Source organism: Felis catus, chromosome D1 (assembly GCF_018350175.1).
Source record: "Felis catus isolate Fca126 chromosome D1, F.catus_Fca126_mat1.0, whole genome shotgun sequence".
NCBI lineage: Eukaryota > Metazoa > Chordata > Mammalia > Carnivora > Felidae > Felis > Felis catus.
In genome coordinates, this window is record NC_058377.1 from 15,529,757 (window position 1) to 15,543,984 (window position 14,228).

Genomic DNA, 14,228 nt, shown 5'->3' on the forward strand with positions numbered 1-14,228 from the left:
GAGTCTGGAACAATTGTTCGGAACAATTAGATGATTGTAACCATTGCAGTAACAAAGAGGGGGCCTTCGCCTTCCTCAAACACCACCTGGCCACCAACATCCAAATTTAGATGGCCAAGAACAGAATTAATACACCTGTGCACCTGCACACATAGACACACGCACACACTCCTCCTGGGAGGAGCCCCCTGTCGGACTCGACAGCTCAGACAATGCTTAGCCTGTGAGAGCAGGTCCATCACTCTGGGGTTCTGGAGGCTTCCTGAGACAACCTAGTTAATCAGACATCCTCTCCATGGCAGCTTTATGGATTTGGGGAGCCAAAATCCATCAAGGTACAGCAAGACTCTACATTGTGCCTGACAAATGGACGGGGGAAGCGGAGAAAGATTCCCGACAGAGAGGAGTTCAGAATTATCTGATTCAAGGAACAGGGTAAGAAAATATTTGTGATGTAGCCCTCAGTAATAATAATACCACCAGCAATTATAAGAGGCTAGACCCGTTGTAGATATTATCTCACTTAATCTTCATGACTCCCTGCGGAGTGGTATTATTGTTATTTTGATCTCACAGATAAGGAGATTATGACTCAAAGTTAACTAACTTCAAAGTAATACAGTGTGAGTGCCAGAGCTGGGACTGAATCCCAACGCCGCCTTACTTCTGGACCCGGGGATAGAACCGCTCTATCCCGTGAACCACGGTGGAGACAAACCACAAAATCTGGCTTTCCGGGCTGGGTACGCCCCACCCCATCCTTTCTTCCATCTCAACCCCACCCCAAACACACAGCCCTCGTCTCCCTCTCTCCCGGCTGGAAATCCGTCCCACGCCTCCACCTGCGAGACGGCCCCTTCCTCGGGCCTCCTCCACTGCCACCAGGAGCATCGGCCACAATGAGAGCGGCCTTCCCGCACTCTGAGCCTTGGATCCTTCCAGAGCCAAGGACACGGGGTTCTCAGCAACTACAAATGGGTAGATTTAATTGATGAATTGACTGGGATTGTCCAGCCACCTGTCAGGACTGATGAAACGGCAGATTTATAGCAAAAGGTGAGTAGCCTCATATGTCTCCCACCCCGGGATGCGAGCTGCTGTCTTCTGAGTCTGGGGGAGCTGGGGAGGATGAGACAAACCATTCATTTCTGCTTACGGCTCTGACAGCGCATTGCCATTATGAAACATCACCCTCAGGTGTAAAACAATAGCATTTTGCACTTACGTCGGGCTCATACTTTACCATCACAAGGCACCTGTCAGGCCAGCATGCAGAAGCCCTCTAACAAACATTAATTTAGCCTCACCCCAGCTGCCAAGAGAAAGGAGGGAGCAAATCTATAAAGGGGAAACTGAGGCACTGACCACCCAGTATCTCAAATCTCTGCCACGTGCCAGTGCAAAGGTTGGCACAGGGGCACCAGTGAGTGGCCGTGGCAGCAATGGGTCCATTCGGTCACCCGGCCCTAAAAGGGGGATTAGCAAGGGTCTCACTCCAACCGCATGGGGTCCGGCATGGTCCCTACGGTGGGTTCGAATCTTCAGAGCAGTGACAAAACCTCAGCAAGCACCGAGAAGAGCAAGGCATGGGACAAGAGAGCTGTGCTAGGAGTCTGACGAGCTGCCTTCCCTCCTGGGACTCACCCCTGACCTACCGTGGGTCCCCGGGGCTAGCCACGAGCCTTTCTGAGCCTCGATGTCCTCATTCACAAAAGACAGGGACTGTGCCATCTGACCTGCCCTCCAGGACTGCAGAGCAGAGCAAACAGAATGCGGGAGTACTTGGTTCCCCATAAAGAGGAGGCGTGAGTAGGAGGGACGAGGTTGCTATTCCGGTCCCAGGGAACCCCCCCCCCCACTGGCCGACGGATCCAGGGTGCTTACGGTTACTGCAAACGGTGGCCGGGGCACAAGCGCCACTCTGCAGCCCTGCAGAATTCAAGACCCTCCTCCACCCTCCAAGGCTCTCCTTCCCCAGGTCCTTCCCGACCTAGGGACCAGATAAGTGTTGCTCTTTCAGAAGACATTTACAGAGCACTGTTACTCAGCAGCCAGGGGGACAGCTCTGGGGATGGCGGGGCTCAAGCTGAGCCTTGAAATAAGATCTAAATGAAGGCACTCCCAGAACCCAGGCCAGCCCGAACGACGCGCTATGGCAGAGGTGGGGACAGCATGTTTGGGGAGCCCCACAGAAACCTGCCGGGGGCAGCGTTGGGGACGAGAGGCAGGAACAGCTGGAGTGGCGAGGTGGCCCTCAGGGATAGGAGACCACGAGGAGGTTTGCAGGCTGGGGGACTGAGTTTAGGCAAGTTCTTGTAGCCCTAGGCCCAACTTCCTATTTTGTTAAATCTTTTTTTAACGTTTATTTTTGAGAGAGAGAGAGAGAGAGAGAGAGAGAGAGAGCGTGAATGGGGGAGGAGCAGAGCGAGAGGGAGACACAGAATCCAAAGCAGGGTCCAGACTCCCAGCTGTCAGCACAGAGCCCGATGCGGAGCTCACACCCACGAACTGTGAGATCGTGACCCGAGCCGAAGTCGGACGCTTAGCCGACTGAGCCACCCAGGCGCCCCAGGCCCGACTTCGTTTTCACCTTACACTTACTTCCCTGAAGGCTTAGTGACTTAGCTAACGGTGCAAGTTCTCAAAAGAAAGGAGACTAACACTGACTGAGCACCTGCTGTGTGCCAGGCACATGGGGTGGGGGGCGGGGGGGTGGTCAGGGGTCTTGACCTCCCAGGGTGCTCTCTCACTTAATTCTCGCACAAAGGTACAAGGTGGTCCTGTCCGTCTCATTTTACAGGTGAGGAGAGAGAGGCTCACGGAGAGATTGTCCAGCTAGAAAGAGGCAGAGCCCACATTCGGTCAAGGTCTGCCTGGTCCCAAGCCTGAGTTTTTTCAGTCATGACGCCGAGGAAAAGAATTCAAAGTTGGGGGCCTTGGGAGGTTCCCCCTCACTACCTCCCTGGAAGCCAGTCCCAGTTTGGAAAGCACGTCCTCGCACCGGAAACTCCTACTGCCCCCTTAAGTCTCAGGGAAGCCCCCTCACACACACTCCCCCCCCCCAACCCTGCCCCAGCTCCTCCCTTCCCTCCGCAGACACAACCAGGCGTATTTACAGAGAGAACGAGAGGAGGGGGAAACACTTCATAAATAAAGAGGGAGACATTCAGATCAACAGCAAAGCTTCTTCTGGTCAAAGGGGGAAATGGATTTTTAATAGAAAATGGAAGTTATGGGCTCGGTTGTGATGTGACAGACGCCCAGACTTAAACCCATTTAATCTTCTCTGCCGTTTAACGCGCAGCACCACCCTGACGCCGTGTTTCAGAAAACAAGGCTCCAAATCGCTGGGAGATTAGAAGTGTAGAAATAGCCCCGCAATATTTTTAAACCAGAAATCGCCCCCAGGCATTTGGGCGGCCCCCAGGGTCACCACTGAAATCTGAATATCCATCACATCAACTCTCCGGGCGCTGGCCCTCCCTCCCGCCGCCACCGGCTGGCCATCCGGATTAGTTCGGGGAAGGAAACTTGACGCCCGTGGGCCCCCACCCTGCTGGCCGGGGTTGCGGTGGGCCCACCGAGGCTTCCTCCCAGGTGTATGCTGAATTGTCCCCATGTGATCGTCTCCAGCCAGCATAAATGACAACCCAAGGGGGCTGAACTATTAACACCTCGCCACCTCCACTGGGAGAAGTGAGTCATTTTGCTCTCCTCCTTTACAATATTTACTCATCTCATTCACTGGACTTTTCATCCAGGAGCATCTGCCAGTGCTGGACCTGTCACCCGCCCCCCCAGAGATGGGCAAGAGGCTTCAGGGGTCTCCATGCCCCGGCACGGCAAGTGTGGATGGGGGGAAAGCGGTGGGTCCCCAGGACAGTAGAGGCGGGGGGAACCGGCAGGGCTCCCCTGCAGGGCTGTGAGCTCCCTGTCCCGGCCACCACTGGGCACTTAGCACCCAGACTCCAGGGCCGGGCTCCCCAGGTTTGAATCCCTGCTCTGCCGCTTACAAGCAACGTGACCTCGGGCAAGATGACCTCACCTCTCTGTGCCTTAGTTTCCCCGTGCATAAAATGGGGGTGACCTCAAGCGTTGTCAGGTTGGACGAGTCCCTGTCAACGACAGTGTCCGGGTATACTTTCGCGCCCGGCACCACCTGAGTATCCGTTGCTATTGTTTATGAGTATTTTCATTATAACAGGCAAACGGCACTTGCAGAATAAATATCCCACAACAAACACTTACCCCTCACCTACAGCAATAACGACTACCACTATCTAACACAGTTCTCAGACGGTCTGATACAGAATCAGCCGGAGAGCTGGTTAAAAATACAGATCCTTAGACAACAGGTTCACCAAGTGCGTCCGAGGGCCAGGAAACGATTTCTGACGCGGGCGGTCCTCCATCCACAGCTCAGAGCAACACTCCCCAGAGAAAAGTAGATTTTGCCATGCTGGACCTCCAACATCACCTTTTCCAACAATAGGCAGTTTCCATGGGCTTGGCGGACAGGACCTTAGCACCACATTAATTAACTTAATTTGGCGATCGAGTTAATGAAGTAATAGTGTGTGATCGATAACAGTAAAGCATTGCAACAGCCTCACGCTGCTGCCCGCAGGCTCGCACACGGTTTTTTTTTTATGCAGATGTGGCCTGGTGAGTTTCTTAGGTTAATCTGCCAGGTTCATTACTGCACTGCATTTGCACACAAAGGTTTCCATAGGCGATATATTATTTGCCCTCGCTCTGACTCTTCTTATCCCATAGTCAGTTGGCAAACTCAGGCCCGGAGACCAACCGGCGGGACCTCAACTCGACCAAAACCCCAGGTCTGGACCAGCGAGACAGGGTCTGGCTCCTTCATCAGGAAACTCACTTCTTGTGCGTCCACGCCTCAGACACAGTCTGTGGCTAGACCCTGGGGAAGGTCTCCCCGGACGGCATCAGAGCATTTACAGGCCATCAGAGTGGGCAGTTGCCCCGGGGCACAATGGAACGGCCAGGACCAAGTCCCAGGCCTCCCGTCCATCGCTGTCCCCCAAACCTGGCGCACCTGCTTCACCACCGTCCTCACCATCACCACGGCCATCGTTTCGTTTTTAGCACTCATTTGGTGCCGGGCACCGTGAGACGCCCTTCCCCCGCGTTATTATTGTTCATTGAACCCCTACAACCACCTCTAACCACGAGACCCCATTGTACAGAGGAGAACACAGGACGTTAGGTCAAGCAATCTCCTAGTTTCACGCAGCTAACAGTGGCAGACCTACACGTCCACCCCAGGCCTCCCTCCCTTCCGGCTGGTATCCCTCAATGGGCACCACACATTCTAGACTCAGACCGTCTCCAGGGTGTGAACGTACCATCAGGGGGGTTTCCGAGGGAGAGCAATTTGGGGTATGACATTTCTTACTGAGTTGGGATTGTCCCGGGCTTCCAACATTTCATCCCTAGTGCACCCCCCATTCCCACAACTAAATGCCAGCCCTCCAGCTCCAAATTTCCCTAGGGAAGCAGTCCTACCCCCTCCCCTGCCCCCCACTGAGCAGCACAGCTCCAAGCACCCAGGGGCTCTACCTCCCCATCAGAAACCTCGGTTTTCGGTTCTGATTTTGGTTTTTTAAGATCCTCAGCACAAACATACTTCCTGCAACCAGCAACCTGTGAGACCCAGCAAAGATCGGTCATCTTCCAACCTACAAGGCCCCTCACCACCGGCTCCAGAAGCTATGAGCCAACAGCTGACAAACAGACTCTTTAATCTCCCAGCCCCTTCTAGACAGGCCTGGGGAAGGGAAGGCCTCTTACGGCCAGAAGGTCCTTCTAGGGAGTCGGCTCAGACAGCACAGTTGTCCCTAGAGATTCCCAGATTTAGATTGTTAACGCTTCAGGGACTTAAGAGATTATTTTGTCCAATCTCTTCCATTTACAGATGGGGAGCCGGGGGCACAGAGTAAGTAACCTCAGGTCCACAGCTACCCAGTGTCCTGGCTGGGACCTGACCGCTGTCTCTACTGTTCCCTTCGATTCTGGCCACCCCACTTACAGAGCCCAGCAGCCGAGGAATAAAGGAGCCTCACGGAGAAATGAAATGACGTGGATGAGGGAGCATCCAAAGAACCAGAGGGGCTGGATACACGGAGGAGAGGCCTCCGGTGGGCAGACATCTGTCTGCAGAGGGCCAAAGGGTTATCCAGCAGAAGAGGGCTTCACCTATACCCCCGTGCTTAAAACACAGAACCAAGGCCAGTGAACAGAAGGTACAGGACCCAGACCGTGGATCCTAAGGACGAGCTCTGTAATAGAACCGTGTGGCCAGAAGGGGCTGCCTTCAGAAGAAGGGGTTTCCTGCGGCTGCAAGGGCCGGAGCAGAACAGTGGGTCTAGTGGGAAACCTGCACGGGGTCACACATCCGACTAAGGGTCGGATCCCGCGTCCTCAAAGCTGCCTTCCAACCCGGAAGACTTTAGCCCATGGCAGTCATCTGCTCGCTCGCTCGCTCACTCTCTCTCACGCCGCAAAGCAGGTCCCCAACCCTAGACCCCATGGCTCTGGGAGGCCATCCCAGAAGCAGGGTGGCCATAACCCTGACTCAGCCGGGCTCTCAGGGCCCGGATTCCAGTAACTGCCGTCACCTCAAATGAGGTCGCACAAGATAGGACTCTATGCCTACTGCTCCTCCCACAAAAGACCGTGCATCCTCTGCAGGGAGAATCACCCTTGCCGAAGGGTGTCCAGAGGACTATGGAAGCAACTCACACCCAAGGACCTGGGGAGGGAGCAGAGGTAGGCTCTTCCCACTCCCACCAGACACCGGAGCCACAGGGACGGTGCCAAGCCTGCTCCCAGAAGACCACTGCCAGCCTGGCTGTGCCCTGTCAGCCGTTCCCCACGTCGCTGGCAAAATTCTCCGTATGTGGGGGGCCCGAGGAGTGGGGAGACAGCCACACACAGCTGGGAGACCTTCGTTGTTCCTGGATGATGAAGTGACAGTAATTATACCTCACGTTTCAGCAAAGGATTTATAAGGCTATAAAAGTGGTTTACTGTGGCTCTTACACGTGTGTGTTTCTCTGTTGCCCGGTCTGGTTTACAAAGCATCATCACACGATCTACAATGACGGGCCCCGCATCCTTCCTGCACACATGCAAGGACAGGTGCCCTGCGGAACAGTCAGGACAGGGGTCATTCCCCCCCATTTCACAGATGAGGAAACAGAGACACATGACCTCTTAGGTGACTTGCCTAAATCAGGCTGGGCTTTGTCATCTAGGTCTGCAGACGACATTCTTCCCAACACACACACACACACACACACACACACACACACACAGTGTAATGGAAGTGCAACTAGCATTTGAATAACTCGGTTCCTAATGAAGGTGGTGACCTTGGAAACTGTCAATGCCAGCATCACGAAGAGCGAGGACACGGGGAGGTGGGGCTGAACGGACGAGGGGAGTAGCAGCTGGATGGCACGGGTGGTACCCGAGGCTAATGCCGTTCACGCCAAAGCAGCACTGGACAAACATCTGTTAAACAGGGCACACGGGCTGTCGTGCCCCCAGCCTCTCCCACACTCGTGGAGCCCGTAGGCCGCAGCCTGCCATGGGCAGCACCTGACCTCTGGATCATATGCCGCTTCCCTGCAGCTAGCTGACTGGGTCATGAAGGGAGAAGCGGCCGAGGGACCCCCCCCAAGGTCATGGGCTGTCAGGGGACTACCCGAACAACAGCGAGGTTCGTCCCACCAGGGAGAAACACAGGAATCTACCCAGCCGAAAGGCATGGGGGCTTCTCCTGCGTAGCCCATTCACACAGGCTTTATGTCATGAAATCCAGGGTAGTTCTTACCCTGTTCGGCTACACGGTAGAGATTTCATAACCAACGTGGCCTTCCTTCAGCAGGCGTGTGTGACTGGCCTTTGCCTCGCCCTCAGATCCAAGTCCGGAGCCGACCTCTGCCCTTTTCTGCTGCCCTAGCTGTGGCTGGGGAAAGGGGTGTGCCGGGCTCCCCAGGGACACCCAGGTGCCTGCATGGCCTCCGCTATCTCGCGGAGGATGGGTCCTCCAGGCTACTGGGCTACGAGACAGAAGGAAGCCGTGATGTCCCCTGCTTTGGCCACCACACAGCTTTTCTTACTGCTATAAATCGAAGCCAGGTGGCCGGCCGAAACCGCAGCTGATTGAGTCAACTACTCAGGACAGGATCCGATGATCTATTTGGAGGTAGGGGCAGAGAGAGGAAAGCGGGAGCAGTGCAGGAAAAAAAGGAGAGGTCAGTATTTATTGAGTACCAACTGCATTCTGGCTAGTTTATGTGTATGATCGGCTTTAATCCCAATTAATAGAAAGTGAGGCTCAGGGAGACCCCAAGTCGCCTATCTAGTAAGTGCGGGGCCGGGATGTGAATGAAGGGTTTGCTTTGACTCCAAATTTCCACCACACTGGTGAGTTGCGATCTTTTTTATTTTTCTTTACAACTCCAATACATAAAATGCTCTGATTGAAAGAACTGGGGAGGGAGGAGCTTGGCCCTCCCCCTCTCTACCTCCAGCCCTCCCCTAGGCTCCACCCAATGCCTTAGGGCTCCTTACCACCTCCTTCAGAAAGCTCTGTGGGCTCCAGGTGAACCAGGGCCCTCCAGGATCATTAGAGAGGCAGAAAAAAACAACTCTGGGAGGCCTTCGAGCTGCACCTGCCTGGCCAGGATTTGCTCCTGCCCCGGAAATGCAGACGAAACCGTTCCCGAAGCCACATTCCCACTGCAGACATCCCAGCTGGCTCCCTGGGAAGGAACACTCCGGCTGCCCTAAATGCTTGCTTCTCAAGTGTTCCTCCCAGCTCTGGCCACCTCCTTCCCTCCGTGACCCCGCACCTGCCTTCCCAGGGTCAGAATAAGCAGCCCCGGGACGCTTCCCCTAATCTCACAGAGACCACGGCCCCATCCTGAGCTGGAAGTGGACAAACCAGGAGGGTGAAAGAGCCTTCTGCTTCCCATCATACCTCTTCCCATCCACACTGCTTCTCTCGCTTCTGCCCACAGCCCTCAGCACCCGGCTTCCTGCATTCTGAGGGTGTGCTCACCAGAAGTCTGCTGTTGACCCTGGATTTCCACAGCAGGTGTGGTCCCCTCTCCTCATGCTCTCCTTCCTGCAGCCCGAGAGGGACAACCCACACCCCAAGTTTGGTCTGCCTTAGGTGTCCCTGCCCACCAGCACTCATCTTACCGCGACAGCAGTTCGAGCCCCTGTGGGCCTCGAGCTCAGAGGCAAGAGAGGAGCACTGCTAGAAGCAATGGTCCTTCTTCACACCCCTGCCCCACACCCATGCCACGCAAGGAAAAAGTGACCGGCTGCTGCTGAGGCTGAGCTCAAGAGGCTACTCACACAGAGAGGGCGAGGCTCTAGGCCGGGCTAGGTCAGCATGCAAATCTGCATGCAAATCATATGCAAATCTAGGGCCTGCCCTTGGGTTCCTGGCACCCTGTCATCTCTGCTGCCTGTGGCTCACCCCGTTCAGGCACCTGGGTCCTGGTTAGACCTACTGGGGTAGGGGCTGAGAAAGCACTTTGGGAACTTGGGGGGCTCTTCCCCTAGACTACTTCAAAAGTCTCCAAGCAACACTTCTTCCAAGATCACACGGGAGGAAAGACTCTCTCAGCCTGGTAGCTCTACTCCTGAAAAAAAAAAAAAAAAGGCGCTCTGAATAGTCACCCTCCCTCCAATTCAACCACAAATAAAATCCACCTTCACCAGGCTGAGCGGGGGACCAAGCAAGTGACAAGGATGGGGTTCCTGAAGACATGGAGAAGGTAAATGGGGCCAGAGGTCCACACCGCCCCCGTCAAAGGCCAACAACCCAAGAGATGCTCTCGGCAGACTCCCGCCCGGTATCTGGGGGCTCCCAGCCTGCCTGCTTGGGGGCTTGCTTGTTTAGCAAAGCACGGTTGGGCCAAACGCCCGTTGGCTTGCCCACCTCCTCCCCGTTCCTCAGTCTAAGAAAAACAAGCCTCTCCAGCCAGTCTCCTGGGATCTGCTCAACTTAAGCACTGCCTTTGGGTCAACTGCTTACTTGCTTTTTGTTTCTAATTGAGCTCCCCATTCTGCTGCAGAAATATATTAAAGGCAGCTGACTTTGATGGCCAGAAACACGAAGCATCTGAAAGCTTCGCCGGGCATGATGGCAATTCGGTTCTCCGCCACGTTATTCTAGCGACGGGGGCCTCTACGCCCACCTACCCCCTCCCAGTGCTCGCCAGTCCCTCACCTGCTCCCAAGTTGTGTCTGCCATTTCAAGATTTTCAAAACACATTCCCCCAGCGCACCCCACCCCCCTTCTAATTAGACACCGAACAGAGTGTTAGAGATTTTCTTAATGGCTTGACGAAGCCTTTTAATTCAGTCTTCTCAAGAGAGAAGAACCATGAGTCCCCATCCGAGAGGTTGGGGTGGGAAATGGAAAAAAAAAAAAAAAAATCAATGCAACCCATTATTTTGGCTTTTAGAAAACAGGAATTTTAGTGCCGGGGAAGCTTGTTTTTCTACACAGTAAAAATGCAAATGCGGCCAACACAGATGCTGGCCCGCTGGATGTAACAACGGAGAGAGCCTCACTGGGGTTCATCTGGCTGCCCAAATCCGGATTTGTTTGGGCAATAATAAGGCAGTTATTGGAGACTCGATAATCGATTATTAAAACACCTTCCCAGTTCAGTGCTGGGCAATCGGCCTGAGCTCAGGCATCAAAAAAAAGGTATTTCGAGAGGAATGGAAGTAACAGAAGCTTAAACCACATTCAATAACTGCTTAATTCCATCCAGAGGACGCTCCATCCCATTTTGTTTTCTTCTCCGCTCTCTCTCTCTCTCTCTCTCTCTCTGCCTCCTCCCGCTCCTCACAGATGGACGTACAAATTATTGCAAGAGGATATTGTTTTCTGTAACAGGCTCGAACGTTCACATTTACATTTCCTTGGTGCCGTGGGGGTGACCGGCAACGAGAGAAAATACACCCAACCCCACCTTCCCTGCTCTCACGGCGACACATCTTCCCCCAGCCGCCTCTGTCGGCCCCCGCCACCGCGCCACCCCAAGCACAACAGGCCCTGGGGACCAGCCTGGCACCTAAGACCCAATTAAGGCACGAAGGGAAAGAAAGGCCTGGCTGGCGAGGCGCCCTGGTGCCCAACACAGAATGCTGGAGCCTCCGAACGGCAGGGCCGCCAGGGCTGTGCAGACCGAAAGGCCGCCGAGGTCCCGCCTCACCTGGCACCTCCAGCCTACCCCTAGGCCCAAGGCCAGTGGCAACTTCCTTCTCGAGTTGGAAAGGGTTTTGCCCCTCGGGCTGTCCTGTCCCTTCTGGGCCTTTCTCCACCTCCCCCCAGCCCCCATCTGCTTTCCTCCCTATCAGATAGCTCAGGCTTCATTTATTAATGCCCGGCTTCTGGGAGGGGGAGGACGGGGTCCTTCAGGTATTTGCTGAGGGACATCCACTGCTGGGGAACGGAGTCCTCTGGAAGGAGTGAGGTCGCCCGGCGGGGACAAAGCTGGGCAAGAGTGTGGCAGAACCTTGGGCCTGTGCTTTCTCGCCTGACAAAATGGAAAGGGGGTGGGGGGTGGAGAGAGAACTAGCGAGAGAGAGAGAGAAAGCTGCCGCTCCTCACCTTATGTATTTTTAATATTAATGTAATTAAAGCTGCGAGCCGAGCCAGCCTGCGGGGGCGGAGGGAGGCAGGAAGAGCCTGGGGAGAGGGAGAGTGGGGTGTGGGGAGGGGGTTAGGGGGTTGGGGGGGGGGGTTGGCGCAGGAGACTGGCTTCTTGCTCCGCAAAAGTGGGAGGAGAGGGTGCTGAGCGGGGGACAAGGGGTTAACCAACCTAGACCAGCCTTGGCTTGGCGTGTCACCCAGTGGGCCCCCGCTGGGTCTGAGAAACTCAACTACTTTGTCCACGATTCAGAGGCCACCTCTCGCCCGCACCCCGATCTCTAGGCAAACCCCAGCAGTACCTGGGCCTTCATTCTGGCCTTGACCGGGCGGTATTTACAGATAAAACAAGGGTCACCCTGCTCCCCGCGCCGCCGCCCCCCCACCCCCACCCCCAAGCCACGAGATACTGCCGTCAGCTCCGGCAGGTTGCAGACTCCAGACCCTGGGGCATCCGCACGGGGGGAAAAAACTAGACCCCTCCCGGAGCGCCAACCCCCTGCTGGATTGCCCTTCCCCCATCGCCTAGGGGTCAAGAGCTGCGGCTCGGCGGGGGCCCCCGGCGGGGCAAAGCGGGGAGAAGCCGCCCCCAGGGCGCGGAGGAGAAAAGTTAGAGGGCTGAACAGGTAAAGCCGAGCTGGTTCGAGCGTGTGTGCTTCGCTGCGCAAGGGCGCGGAGTTCGGCCGCCTCATCTCCCGCCATCTGCGCGCCCGGGGGCACGTCCTCTGCCATAGCCTGGAAGCCCTAACGCCGGCGACAGCCCGGTCCCAACTCAGTGCCCAGGTGCCTCCGGTCAGGAATGTCTGCCCCCTCCCCACCCCCCAGTCCCGGCTACCTCGAGGATCAGGTGCGCGGCGCCCGAGCGGCAGGTCTGGACAAGCCGGACACCTAGACCCACCCCTAGCAACGCCTTCTCTCCGGGGAAAGCGACACGCCTCCCCCCCAAACTGAAGACTGTCCCCGTGTCCGGCTGACCCGGCGCGGAAGCGGAGAGTCTCGCACCTTGGGGCGCGCTGCCCGGGGTGGCTCAGGCGGGGCAGCGAAGCCGCGGCTAGTGCCGGGGGCAGGGAGGGGGTGGGGGGTGAGGTGGGGCTGGGGGAAGGCGACCTTTGGGTCTGGAGAACAAACTTGCCATCCGAGGGACCCCGGCTGTCGGCACCCCCAGCTCTCCCCGCCCTGCATCGGGCCCCGGCGCGGATCAGCGCCCTGCGGTGCGGCGCTGGGGGTCCGGGGCGGCGGAGGGGCGCAGGGCGGCAGAGGAGGAGTGAGCCGCGGAGTCCGAGGCCCGAAGAAGCGAGGACTCCCGGGCCAACCAACAGTCACGGCCTGAGGACCCCTCCGCTCGGAGGGCACCCCGGGGTCCCGGCGCCACCAAGCCGCAGGAGGCGGGCGAGGGGCTGGGGGAGGGGTCCCGGGCAGAAACCGCGGCCCGGCAGGGCGCGGGGAGACGAGGGGCTCGTCCCCCACCACCCCTCCGGGCGCGCCCCAAAACGGCAGGCGCGGGCGGCCGGCGGCGCGGTCGAGGGCACCCTCTCACCTGACCTCTCTCCGAGTGCCGGCCCCGCCCCCGCTGCGCCCCACCCGGAGCCGGGCACCGAGGTCGGCCCCCCGCCCCCGGGCACCTGGAGCCCGCCGGGCGCCCCGCCTCGCCGCCACCCGCGCGCACCCCGGCTCCGCCGCCTCCGCCGCCCCGGCGCCCGCGCGGGTCTCACCTTTGTGTAAAGAGTCCAGGAGCAGGAGGAAAGTTACCAGCCACATGCCATAAAGAGGCCCTATTCTCCGGGGAGGTGGTCCTGTGGCCGGCCGTGCGGCAGCGCCTCTCCCCCGCTCAGCGCGCTCCCAGCCGCCCGCACTCCGCGCCCCGCTCTTTCTGCTCCTGAGCCCAGCGCTCGGCGGCGGCGGCTCCTCCCTCCTCGGCTCCCTGGCTCCTGTCATCCGCGGGGCTGGGCTAGGCGGCCGCTCTCCCCGCCCCCCCGCGGCACCCCGGGTGGTGAGCGCCGCGCGAGCCCGGGGCCCAGCCGGCCCCCGGCCCCGCAAGCCCGGGGACGGGGGCGGGGGCCGGGACCAGCCGGCCCCCGGCCCGGGTTCGCCGTCCGAGAAGCCAGGGGTCCCCGCCGCCCGCCGGCTCGGAGGGTGACATGTGTCCTACGTGCGCCAAGAGCCCGCCATGCTCGGGCCAAGGAGGCCCTGCGTCTCCCGGCCCGGCACCTGGGGCGAATGCTGCCTGCCTCTTGCGGACTCAGTTTACCCATGGATGCTCTGAATAAAATCCAGACTAAGATCCTTTGGCGTCCCCCGGAGCTACTCCCCACCTCAAAGCTCAAAGCTGCGTGCCCTTCCAACCTCTAGGTCTGCAAGCCTGGCCCCTGGGGAGCCGGGGCTGAGCCCAGCCAACGCCCCCCCCCCCCCCCCAGCGCGACTTCCCAATTGTCTTCAGCACTTGGCACAATTATTTGCAATAAATAGTTTAATGTCTGTTCTACCTCGTGTATCTTCCTCCTTTATCTTCACCTAC

At 57.6% G+C, this 14,228-nt stretch overlaps 1 protein-coding gene across 3 annotated transcripts in view; it reads right to left on the reverse strand.

The window, feature by feature from the left end:
* DSCAML1 (DS cell adhesion molecule like 1) overlaps positions 1–13,600 on the reverse strand; it is a 350,275-nt gene extending 336,675 nt beyond the window's left edge. The window contains exon 1 of one of the 3 annotated variants that reach the window (XM_023239146.2): positions 13,426–13,595. In XM_023239146.2, coding sequence (XP_023094914.2) covers positions 13,426–13,471 — 46 coding nt within the window. In that variant the 5' untranslated portion in view covers positions 13,472–13,595. Of the gene's footprint in view, positions 1–13,425 lie in introns of all 3 variants that reach the window. The other 2 variants (XM_045038356.1, XM_045038357.1) reach the window with 2 other exon arrangements.
* Between the last annotated feature and the right edge of the window lie 628 nt (positions 13,601–14,228).